The sequence below is a fragment of the Somniosus microcephalus genome, chromosome 3, assembly GCF_052327205.1.
Source record: "Somniosus microcephalus isolate GS21.2 chromosome 3, FLI_Smic_1.0, whole genome shotgun sequence".
NCBI classification, from domain to species: domain Eukaryota; kingdom Metazoa; phylum Chordata; class Chondrichthyes; order Squaliformes; family Somniosidae; genus Somniosus; species Somniosus microcephalus.
In genome coordinates, this window is record NC_140989.1 from 301412100 (window position 1) to 301424197 (window position 12098).

General features: G+C 45.3%; 1 protein-coding gene across 2 annotated transcripts in view; it reads right to left on the minus strand.

Moving 5' to 3' along the window:
* frem1b (Fras1 related extracellular matrix 1b) overlaps positions 1-12098 on the minus strand; it is a 295010-nt gene that overhangs the window by 139261 nt on the left and 143651 nt on the right. The window contains exons 13-14 of one of the 2 annotated variants that reach the window (XM_085982849.1): positions 10116-10283; positions 1717-1925 (exon numbers count right to left, since the gene is read on the minus strand). In XM_085982849.1, the coding sequence (XP_085838975.1) occupies positions 1717-1925; positions 10116-10283 (377 nt within the window). The remainder of the gene's footprint in view (positions 1-1716; positions 1926-10115; positions 10284-12098) is intronic. The other variant, XM_085982850.1, reaches the window with a different exon arrangement.

The window sequence follows — 12098 nt, forward strand, 5'->3', positions numbered from 1 at the left end:
CTAGTCTATATATATAAATAAAAAAGGATCGATCTGTCTGTCTGTCTGTCCTTCGGTGTGTCTGTCCGGCTATACACTCTAAAGTTATAGAGTGTACCTACACGTGCGTTACATCAAAAGAAAGCTTACGATTCCGGAACGGTTATAAGCGTATTTACTTTTCGGTCGGACAAAAATTGTTCAGACAATATACAAAAAACCTTCAAAATTCCACTAATTATCTGCTAATTAGCATTGAGTGACGTCAAGGTGACCAATCCTGTGACCTGATGATTGACCAATCCTATAGTTCACTCACCTGATGGTTGGCCAATCGCTGCGTCTGTGGGCGGGGACTAATGATTTTGAACTCAGGCATCGGGCAGCCATTACTTCAACTACTTCCAGCTCAAAATCTGCTAATCCAGCTTCGAAAAAGTTAGTATCTCTTTTAAAAATAACATAAGATTTACCAAAGCGTTTTATAAGTACTTTAACTTTCATCTTTGAAGGTATTAAAAGGTAGAAATGTTGCCCGGCAGCAGATTCACAGAGGGACAGAGAGACAGGGCCGAAAGCCTGGGACTCGATTTAAACCGCCCGGCCCAAAACAGCCCTGGCAACGCCGGGCTCCCCCAGCTAGTATAGTATAATGGGTACATGAGTAAAACAGGAAGTTTCACCTTTAAGAACCATATTTTAATTCAGTTAAACAAGTCTTGTTGGTGTTGTATTATTTCTCCTGTGTAATTAAGACAAGTTAGGAGAGTCTCTACTTCTCTTGTAATTAAAGGAACACTTTCACCTGGATTCCCAAACAGACCTTTTGAATGATATGGCGCAGTGATGTGATGTCATCTTTTGCATCTTTGGTCATGTTCTTCCTGGCTAACTTTTAAACTCGGTGAATGTCCAGTGAGGCTTGGCAACAGGTTATTTCTGGCTGTTCCAGGAACTTAGTGTGGTAAACCACTGTTACGTTCACAACCGTTCACTATTGTTACACTGTTGTTATCACTGTTTACATTGTTGTTATCGCCACACAAGGTTACCTCTTGCCACGCACACTGCTATACCTGGGCTTACCTCAGCTGGCTCCGCCATGGCTCCGCCTGCTTGCCCAGGTATAAAGGTGACCGCTTGGCTAGTATTCTCCGCTTGTTGGAACCGATCGCCCACGAGGGTGGGCTCTGTTATTTAGCCAATAAAAACCTATAGTTATCTATCTTAACTCGTCGCTTTTCATGGAATGAATTGATAGGTATATCACTTAGCCTACCTGAAAAATTGCCCACCACAACGTCAATATTCTCCCTCTAACCACCCACTCTTTCCCAGCCAATCTCCCTGAAGGCTCTGCCAATGGCACTATTGAGTCAGTTTCGTCGATAATATATATGGTTTGGCAAAGGTGACTCACACTGGTACATCATGATCTCATTTAAAATGAAACCTCCTCCCCTTCAAGGTTCTCCTGTAACATTCTCTGACTAAAAGGGAAGGTGAAGAACATGCTTTTAAGAAGTATGTGAGAGCAGCCCAGCTCAACTCATCCTCCTTCTCCTTCCCAGTCGACATGTATCTCTCAATTATGGCTTGGTCGAAATTGGAACATTTTAATTTGGCAGCGTTCTTACCTGGTTTTAAACTCATATTAACATTCTGAAACAAAATAAAAGGACTACATCTAACCTTTTAAGAGCAACTAATACAGCACATTGAATTTGTGTTGGTCACCTGACTTGAAAGGATTTGAGGTCATCAAGTGTAAACATATCACCCTCCAGCATGATGTTTCCTTGCAGTTCAATATCTCCATGTTGTGGTTTTTGTTTCATCTGGATTCGGAGATCCTCATCAATCGTATCCTTGTCTGTCACCATCAGATTATCTGCAGTGATCAGGCAGCCTGAACCTTCCTCAGCTTTTATTTCGTTGGTGAAAATCTAACAAAATAATTAACAAAAGGTTTCTTTGCATAGTTCAAAGGTAAGTCCAAATTCAGAAGTGAAGAAAGCAGCTTATAGAACAAATGTAAAAGGGGAAGACGGAAAGAGAAACAAAATGAAGCAAACATGAACATGGACATCTAAAAGACATTCCAACAGCTAGATGCTAAACAGCAATGACAACGTGTACTTTTATATTGCCTTTCACATAATAAATGCCCAAAGGCACTTTACAGGACAGCAGGATGTGGAGAGATTGAAAGAGGGAGAGCAAAGTAGGAAAAGTGGAGACTTTATGCTGGGTTGTAGGCTTGGAAAAGGTTGCAGAGGTAGAGTACAGCAAGGCCATGGAGGAATTTGAAAATGAATAAAATTGATGTGCTTCTGGGGTGGGAGGCAGTGGAGGCTGGTGAGGATGGGGATATGGCATTGACTTAGCAGAGAATAGGTTATGAAGAATAGAATTCTCAGCAAATTGCATTAATGTGGAACTCAGGTCACTGGTAAGGAGAGATTTGGAGAAATCAAACCAAGAGGTACATGGATGAGGGCTTCCACAGCAGTGGGCATGAGGTAGGAGAACAGGCTGCTGTTATGAAGGAAGAAGTACGCAGCCTTAGTGATGGATTGACTGTGGAGTTTGAAGCTCAGTTCAGAACAGGACATTGAAGTTCCTTGACATTGAGTTCAGCCTGAGTGAGTAGTCGGAAAGGGGAATGCTGTCAGCATGAAGTTTCTGGTGACAGCTAAACAGGAACTCCATGTGGAGAAAGGAATTTCATACAAACACATTAAGCATTCATAGGTGTAAGGTTATCATGGGTTAGTTGTTTTTTTTAGAATACTTGTTTTCTATCTTTGGTGATATAATCATCAGTAATGGAATTATAATTGTGTGTAAGAATTAAATGTCTGTAATCATCAATTGAATGCAATGATAACCTGTATTATATTAGTCATGTAACCCTTTTGCCTATAATTAAAGTGTGTGAGGAAAGCATAACCTAGACAGCCTGGGGTGAGAAAGAACACTGCTACAGTCGAATAGGGAAGCAGTGGTTGAATTAATGAAAGTTGGATATTCCAACAGAAAGGATGAGGGATAGAGTGGAGCTAGCTGTGGGAATTGTTAGATCAGTGTATCTTGATGTTGTGTGCCCTTCAATAATTAGACAAGAGACTGCAGGGAACAATCAACAGGTGTTTACTGGATGAGGGTTACTCTAAAACTAACTATACAGATCCCTACTCAGGGTTTATATACAGGTGTGGTCACTGCCGGTACTACAGTATACAGGAGCTATAAAAAGTAGTTCTCTCTTAAAGGTACATACACTACAATTCCTCCCCTTTTAGATTAACAGTACCATAACATTCATTTAACAATTAACGCTTTGAACATGCAACATTAACTGAAAATAGTCCATTTATAAATTCAGTCTTTGGGGCGGCTTCCTGATACTTTCTGGATAGCGCCTTTCCTGAGTGTCTTGCTCTTGGTGCGGAGGCCCCCTGTCGTCAGCTGGTTCATCAGCTTCCGATGCTACTGTTTCTGAGGTAGATGCTACCTGTACGTTGGGTTCATCACCAGGTACGCGAGACATGGGGTTGACTCGTTCCTGTGACTCTAGGATCTGGTCGACATGGCGTCTCACAATGTTCTCCCCAACATCCACTGTGTACATTAGTGGCCCCTGCCGTGTGCATATCGTTCCTGGTTGCCATTTCTCTGTTCGGTAGTCGCGGGCCAAGACTGGTTGCCCTACATTGAAGCTCCTTGTCGGCTTCTCATTGATGTGCTGGAATTGCTTATTCTCAACATCTCTTCGTACATTTGGTCTGAGCAAATCCAGACGAGATCTCAACCTTCGGTTAAAGAACATCATGGCCGAGGTCTGGTTGGTGACTGCATGTGTCGCATTTCTGTAGGCGAACAGGAAATTGTCCACCTTATGCTGCAGTGGAATGTCGTCATCGCACATGGCCCTTACTGCTTTTTTAAAGGTTTGTACGAACCGCTCAGCCAATCCATTTGTGGCTGGATGATACGGGGCGGATGTGTAATGCCTCACCCCATTCCTTTTCATGAATCTTCGAAACACTTCGGACACAAACTGTGGTCCGTTATCAGAGCAAATCTGATCTGGCAAGCCGTTCCTGGAAAATATGGTCCGTAGGACTGCAATAGTTTTCTCCGTGGTGGTGGAGGACATTTTGATGACCTCAGGCCATTTCGAGTGCGCATCCACGGCTATTAAAAACATTGAGTCCATGAATGGACCAGCAAAATCAATATGCACCCGTTGCCATGGAGATGAGGGCCACTCCCATGGGTGTAGAGGGGCATGTGGTGGTGCATTTTGGACCTTCTGGCATCCTGAGCAGCTCTTTGTCAGGTCCTTCTCTATACCAGCGTTAGTTACTGGCAAGCGTTCAATTATAGTCGAATAAAATATTTCGACAGGGTCCACTGCTGGTGCTTCCTCCGCAGTAGGCAGAGGCAGGCGTGATAGCCCATCAGCGTTTCCATGCTGTTTCGTGCCCTTATACTCGATTTCATATTGGTTCGCCCCTAGAAAAAGGGACCATCTTTGTAGCCGTTGCGCAGTCATCACCGGAACGCCCTTCTTTGGATTAAAGATGGAGACAAGCGGTTGGTGGTCAGTCAGCAAGGTGAACTTCTGCCCGTGCAGATAGTGGTTGAACTTTTTCACTCCCACACTAGGCTGAGGGCCTCCCTGTCAATCTGGGCGTAGTTACGCTCGGCTGAGGTTAGTGACTGAGACGCAAAGGCAACCGGCCTCTCCGAGCCGTCCGGGAATTTGTGCGACAGCACCGCTCCAATGCCATAGGGTGATGCATCACACGCCAACCGAATTGGTAGTGCTGGGTTGAAATGAGCCAACACCTCTTTTGATGTGATCAATTCTTTGCACTTCTGGAAAGCTCGTTTACATTCGTCATTCCACTTCCATGGTACCCCCGTTTGCAGTAGGGTGTTCAGTGGGTGTAATACTGTAGACAAATTTGGCAAGAACTTATGGTAGTAGTACACCAGCCCGAGGAACGACCTCAGTTGTGACACATTTTCCGGTGCTGGAGCCTTGACTACTGCCTCAATCTTTTCAGGGGACTTATGTAACCCCTCTTCATCAATAACGTGGCCACAATACGAGATCTGCTTCTGGAAAAACTCGCGTTTGTGGCGATTTGCTCGGAGCCCATATTCCTTCAATCTACTGAGCACCTGCTCCAAGTTGGCAAGGTGATCACTGTCATTTTCGCCCGTGACCAGGATGTCGTCCAAGTAACACTGGGTCCCTGGAATCCCTTGCAGGACTTGATCCATTGCCCTTTGCCAAATAGCCGGAGCTGATGCTACCCCGAACACCAGCCGGTTGTATTGGTAGAGACCTTTATGAGTGTTGATCGTGAGGTACTGTTTCGAGGCTTCTTCTACCTCCATTTGCAGGTACGCCTGGGCCAGATCAATCTTAGTGAAGCATTTCCCTCCAGATAGCGAGGTGAAAATATCTTCAATCCGCGGAAGCGGATATTGTACCGTGTGAAGGACTGGGTTCACTGTCACCTTAAAGTCCCCACAGATGCGAACCTTCTTTGGTTCCCCAGGCGTATTACTCAACGACCTCTTCATTACAGGAACGATGGGTGTAGCCCACTCGCTCCAGTCCACTTTGGACAGTACTCCTGAACGTTCCAAACCTTCCAGCTCTGCTTCGACGGCTGGGCGGATCGCATAAGGCACCGGTCTGGCCTTAAAAAACTTTGGGTTTGCATTTTCCTCTATTTTGATTGTCGCGGTTATGCCTTTTAGTGTTCCGAGTCCCTCCTGGAACACTTCTTGTGCGTCAGTTAGCATTTTTGACAGTCGTCCAGGTGTGACGTCGTCATCCTTTTTGGCATCTACAGTCAGTGCTTGTATGGAATGCCAATCTAGCTGTATCTTCCGGATCCATTCACGTCCTAGTAGTGGTGGTCCTCCATCTGGCAATACATATAAGGTTCATTTTTGGTGTTTCCGTGCCGTTATATATAACGTTCACCCTTATTTTTCCTTTGGGGTAGACTTTTTGCCCCGTGTACGTCTTCAAGACAATCTCTGTATCTCTCAAGAGTATATGTGAGAATAGCCGCTTGTAGTCCCTTCGGTTTATGACTGTTAGGGCTGATCCGGTGTTCAATTCCATTTTCACTTGGACTCCGGCTATCTTGAGCGTGACCCAGATAGTTTGGTGATCCTCCGTTTTGATCACCTTATGTAGTTTCAGACAACCCAGCTCCTTGCTTCCGGAGTCTGTATCACTTTTCTGTTCGTCTGAACTACTCTCCGTCACCTTATGTACCTTCTTGTACTTCTCCTGTGGAGATTTCTTGCTGCTGGTTTTCTTTCCTGACCTGCAGACTCTTGCTATGTGTCCTACTTTTCCACACAGTCTGCACACTTTGTCCTTGAACCAGCAATCATTATGGTCGTGTGTTGTTCTGCCGCAGCGATAGCACTTCACTGTTCCGTATGACATTTCATTTGTGCCATATTCTTGCGGTCTCCGTTGTATCTCTGCAGCGCCCCGTGCGGCTGCTTCGTGTGATACTGCCATGCTGAAAGCCTTGTCCAGCGTAAGATCCTTTTCTGATAGAAGCCGTTTGGGTTCCTTCACTTTGAAGCCCACACACAAACTTGTCCCTTAAAGTATCTGCTAGTCCCGTTCCAAACTGGCAGTGTTTCGATAGCTTGCGCAGTTCCGTTAAATACTCAGCATTACTTTCATCTTTATGCTGGTTCCTTTTGTGAAACTTAAATCTTTCTGCTATCAGCAGCGGTGTGGGGTTTAAGTGGTCCTGTAGGATTGACACTATGTTTCCAAAATCCTTTTCCACTGGCTTCTCTGGGGTTACTAGGTTTCGCAGTAAGCCATACATTTTTGCACCCATTGAATTCAACAATACCAGCGCTTTCCTCTCATCTGGCACTTCATTCGCCTTGCAGTACACTTCTATGCGTTCGACATATGTCGTCCAATCTTCGACTTCATTGTCGAACGCTGTGACAATGCCACTCTTCAGCATCCCTGGGTGTGGTTAGACTGGCTCAAAATGGCGTTTTCCCGCGCTCTCCCTTCTTCTCCGCTGTGGCTCAAAATGGCGTCTCCCGCGCTCTCCCTTCTTCTCCGCTGCGGCTCAAAATGGTGTCTCCCGCGCTTTCCTTTCTTCCCTGCTGACGCTGCTCGGCCCTTGAACTCCGGCTGCGCTCTGCGCGTTTTCCTGCGCGCCTCTCTCTCTCGTTGACGCTGCTCGGTCCTGAACACCGGCTGCGCCCTGTGCGCTCTACCCTCGCTCTTCTCCCATCGACGCCGCTCGGTCCTGAACACCAGCTGCGGCCTGTGCGCTCTACCCTCTCTCTTCTCCCGTCGACGCTGCTCGGCCTTTTTCTGTGCCGTCGGTCGGCTCTAGCCGCCGCTGTCCGGGAAGGGTCTGCGTCGTACCTGTTGCCAGCCCGTTTCGCTTGACCACCGTGAGTGGTGAACCAAGCCCAGCTCTCAACAGCCTCCCCTGTGATGCTCAAGTCTCCGCTGGATGGTCGACGTCCGTGCTTCTGGACTCAGCCTTCTTCTTTCACTTTTCCCCAGGAGTGAATCCCTGGGAGGTGATGCAGAGTTGCAGGTAGGTTTGAATCTTCTCGTCGCCAATGTTAGATCCGTGTATCTTGATGTTGTGTGTCCTTCAATAACTAGACACGAGACTGCAGGGAACAATCAACAGGTGTTTACTGGATGAGGGTTACTCTAAAACTAACTATACAGATCCGTACTCAGGGTTTATATACAGGTGTGGTCACTGCCGGTACTACAGTATACAGGAGCTGTAAAAAGTAGTTCTCCCCTTAAAGGTACATACACTACAGGAATCAAGGTCAGTTGTAGTTGTAACCAAGTTGGAATGTTATGAGAAGGAAAAAGGGAGAACTGGTATCTGGCTGGAAGCTGGAACATGGGCCTCTCACAGGACCATCAAGGACACCACTTCTCTTCAGTATGGAGACACGTTCTTTTGTGTTGCCATAATTGCCCCAGTATCAGTCTTGGTGGTCAAAAACAAATGATGTCGGGGGGTCATAAGACCAGAACCTGAGGAAGCAGAGGTGCTGTGTAGGTGGCATCTTCATGATTGGAATTTGGGGAATTGGGTATAAGCCAATGCTTGATCCAGTGAGACTCCATAGGTTTTGAATGAGAGTAAGTGCATAAGAAGGGGGTCCCGACAGCCACAAAGTGTAGAAGATTTCAGGAAGAATCCAGGGGACACCCGAGAGATAGACAAGAGATGAAAGACAAGAGGCTAGGGTGCAGCCTACTCACATTCGTGACTTCTACCCAGAGCATAACGGGGTAATATAAGTCTCAATTATCCTCTGTAAACTGCTGCTTGAAAACTATAATGTATTAATTCTTGCTTGTGCTGAATAAAGTTAAATCACTGTCTCCAATACGGGTCAACTTCGAATCATTTGGAATTTGTGTCCCTCTGGGATCTTACATAGGCTAGTAGCCTACAGCATAATTTCCAGGCCTATATTTTACCATATCAAAGAAATGGTTTGCATTTTTGTGAAAACTATTGCAGAACATTGAGCAAAAACAAAAATAAAAAAGCTGAGATCAAATATACTGAGTTTGATACCCACAAGCTGGGGCTGCTACTGTGAGCATGTGCAGCAGGCCTATACCACATTGGCTGCCCTTCCCCTCCAGCTCCAGGTGCACCCATAGTGCCATGGCCACCTGCCTAATAAAATTCAAATGAGGGAACCTTCACCTGAACAAAGATACTCCAGCGAGCTCAGCAGCAGAGGTTCCTAGCAGGCCGTTCCCAACCCGTTTGTCAGGATCAAAGGCCCATGGATTTTCAAGGCCATTTTGATTTTATATTCTTTTTGCTAGAACTGTTGTTTTAGGAATACAGGTAGACTACCTTTTATCCGAACTTCCGAAAACCGAAACCCTCTAAAAACCGAAGGTTTTTTCGTTCAGCGTAAGTCGTGCGCACGACATGACCAGAGTGGCGCACGACCCCGACCCCCGCCGCCGACCCCCCGCGGAACCCCCCCCCCCCGTCCCCCCCGCCGACCCCGACCCCCGCCGACCCCCCCCGCGGACCCCCACCCGCCAACCCCCCCCGCGGACCCCGACTCCCGACGACCCCCCCGCGCACCCCCGCCGACCCCCCCCGCCGACCCCGACCCCCGCCAACCCCGACGACCCCCACCCCCGACCCCCACGCGGACCCCCCCCGCCGACCCTGACCCCCGCCGACCCACCCCCGACAAATTTCCCAGTCTTATAAAATACCCTCCGAAATCCGAAATTTTCCGAAAACCGAAACACGGCTGGTCCCGAGGTTTTCGGATAAAGGATAGTCTACCTGTACACCGCTGTGTATACAAATGAACTAATTGAAAGAGTTAATGAGTTTGCTATTTTTGAAATCAAAATGCTGCTCCTGATATAAAAGAAATTGAAACCACCAACAGATATGGTTAGAACTCTTCCACTGCTTATGTTTCCTTGTGACTATCTAACACTTTTCATCTGGGGCTTCTGTGCTTTCCTATTTACTCCTCTTTCTCTCTGAATAGGTTGGGAAGAAAGTCTGATGAACGGCAAATGGAATTTTATGTGGGCGAGCCTGAGGTAATGAGACCACAGAAGGGAAAGAAACTACAGAATATAAGCTAGTAATCATTTCCTAGGACTTTCAGCCACTGTTCTTTTCAACCTAAACTGCTCTGCATTACTTGCCTTGGCCCTTCACCTAGTTTTCTTAACATACAACAAATAGCTTATCGTAATTCATCCACTTTTCAAAATGTTTTTTAATAACACAGAATAACAACTAAATGTCAAATCATTAAAAATTGGGTATTTTTTTTAAATAGCTTGTTGTGTATTTTAAACACATGACTGGGCTCTTGTTAAAGTAAATCTGATCATTCTGGTGTATCTAATCTGGAATGCTGCAGCATAAAATGGCCTTTGGGGCTGGATTGTAAGCGATTGAGCAGATGGTGCAGAACAAATAGGTAGAAAACTGTGTTTTAAATAAATAAATGTGCTTCTCAAAGATCCATTTCACATTGCTAAGCAGCAAAGTGGCGTAGCTCTCCTATACCTCAGGTGGTTGGTTATCCACAGGCATGATGGTAATGTTAAAGACAAGTCCAGTCAAGGTGCCTCCCTGCTGATCGTTGACAGAAAACACAAACTGCACCAATAGCGGATGAGGCCCTATGTCCCCGTGAGGAGGCATGTACGCTACTTTCATGTGGTTCACTGCATGCTGGAATATAAAACGAACAAGTTGAGTCAAATGCAGGAAACCTAAAGAAAAACGGAAATTACTACCATGTCAGGAATTTTCCATATATTGCATATCATGCATATAGATCAGCACACTACTGGCATAACAGATACAAATACGGGAAACGTATGTTTAGGAGGATAAACAGTGTGACAGGTCTAGCTGGAGTAAAGCATTTATTTGTGCTTTATTTTCTGTAATACACCACAATGCTGGGCTGAACTTGCAACTTTGGTGGGGGTGTATAATGGGCGATATGTGGATCAACTGCCCATTATACAGCTTGTTCGGTTTTCCTTTCAAGACAATGGAGTGTAACAAGTGCCTGATCTGCTGCCACCCATTTTATGCCTCCTCAAAAGTTGAACGATCCTGCCAGTTTCCTCACACATTATTAATTTGTGCTGAAAAGCTCAAATACCATTGGACACACGCTGAGAAATAGTAAGTAAGGTGTAAGGAAGAAAGTCAGAAGGTCACATGTACTGAATACTGGGTTAGCTGGTCTTTGTCAGCAAGGCAGTAGAGACACTACAATTAACCTCTGTATCCCTGCACAAGGAAGGTTAGAAACCAGGCAAGGTTCCTGCTTCTGATTACTATCCAGTAACGTTGCAAAGTGAGTGCTTGTGGACATCAGGTGAGCACAGGATTGGATGCAGCTGTGATGACTTCAATAGTCCACCAGTCTGGTGATGCTCAATATCTATATTCATACATGAAAAAAGGCTTCTTGGGCAAGGTGCCAAAGAGTGTCTAGTGCCTCTACAATCATACTCAGCATGTGTCAACTCCTTCAGTAATAGGGGCAGGGAGGCGTGAAATTTCAAAGGAAATAAAACAGGAAGTCAAGCAAACGTTTTTTACACGCGAGGTAAAAGACGTATAAATTGCCAGAAAAAAGCATGTAATGGGCAGAATAAATTGGCTCAAGAGGCACTTCTGGAGAAAAAAAGGGATTGAGACATATGGTGAGAAGCTGGGTAGACAGGGTAGATCTGTCAAAAAGAGAAAGGTTTTTTGGACTTATTGGCCTTCTGTTATTCCTGAATGTTATTAAATTCTTAATTTTTAATCTCCTGGTGTGTGTTAAAGTTTTTATTTTATTTCTTTCGAGGCAGGAAAGGGTGAACTAGAAATAGCTTTACAAATAGTCTCTTTTGACTTATGGCAAATAATGATAACTGTAAATGTTGTAAGATTTGTTGTGCAATAAGAGTTCCTCTCAGGACTTGGGGCCTGAGCTACTGTGGCAACTACATTTTCAGCCTCTTACACCTATGATCTAAGAGAAGGAGCTAAAAACAACTGGCTTTTGAACAAAAATAGAAAATGCTGAAAACACTTAGCAGGTCAGGAAACATCTGAGAAAAAAAGTTAACATTTCTGGTGTGGACTCGACTTCAAAACAGTCTTCAGAATGGTCCGCACCTAAAACATGAACTTGTCTGCTCCCGCCACAGATGCTGCCTGACTTGCTGAGTGTTGCCAGCATTTTGTGTTTTGTTTCAGATTTCCAGCATCTATAGCTTTTTTATTTTTGTTACAATTGGTTTGGGGTTCACCCACTGAGGGCTAAATTGGACTCCAGGGGCTGGGGAAGTTAAGTTTGGAGAGAAGAAAAAGGTAATCCTACTGTAGTTTAACCCTAAAATGGTGTGGTCATTCTGGGCAATCTACAAACCAAGGGAACAGCAATTAATGTAGGTATTTCTTAACAACTAGGCGATGAAAATGGTTGAGGTGGTATTCCTTGGGTTAATACAGAATTAAATACAATGACTTCCCTGGGCA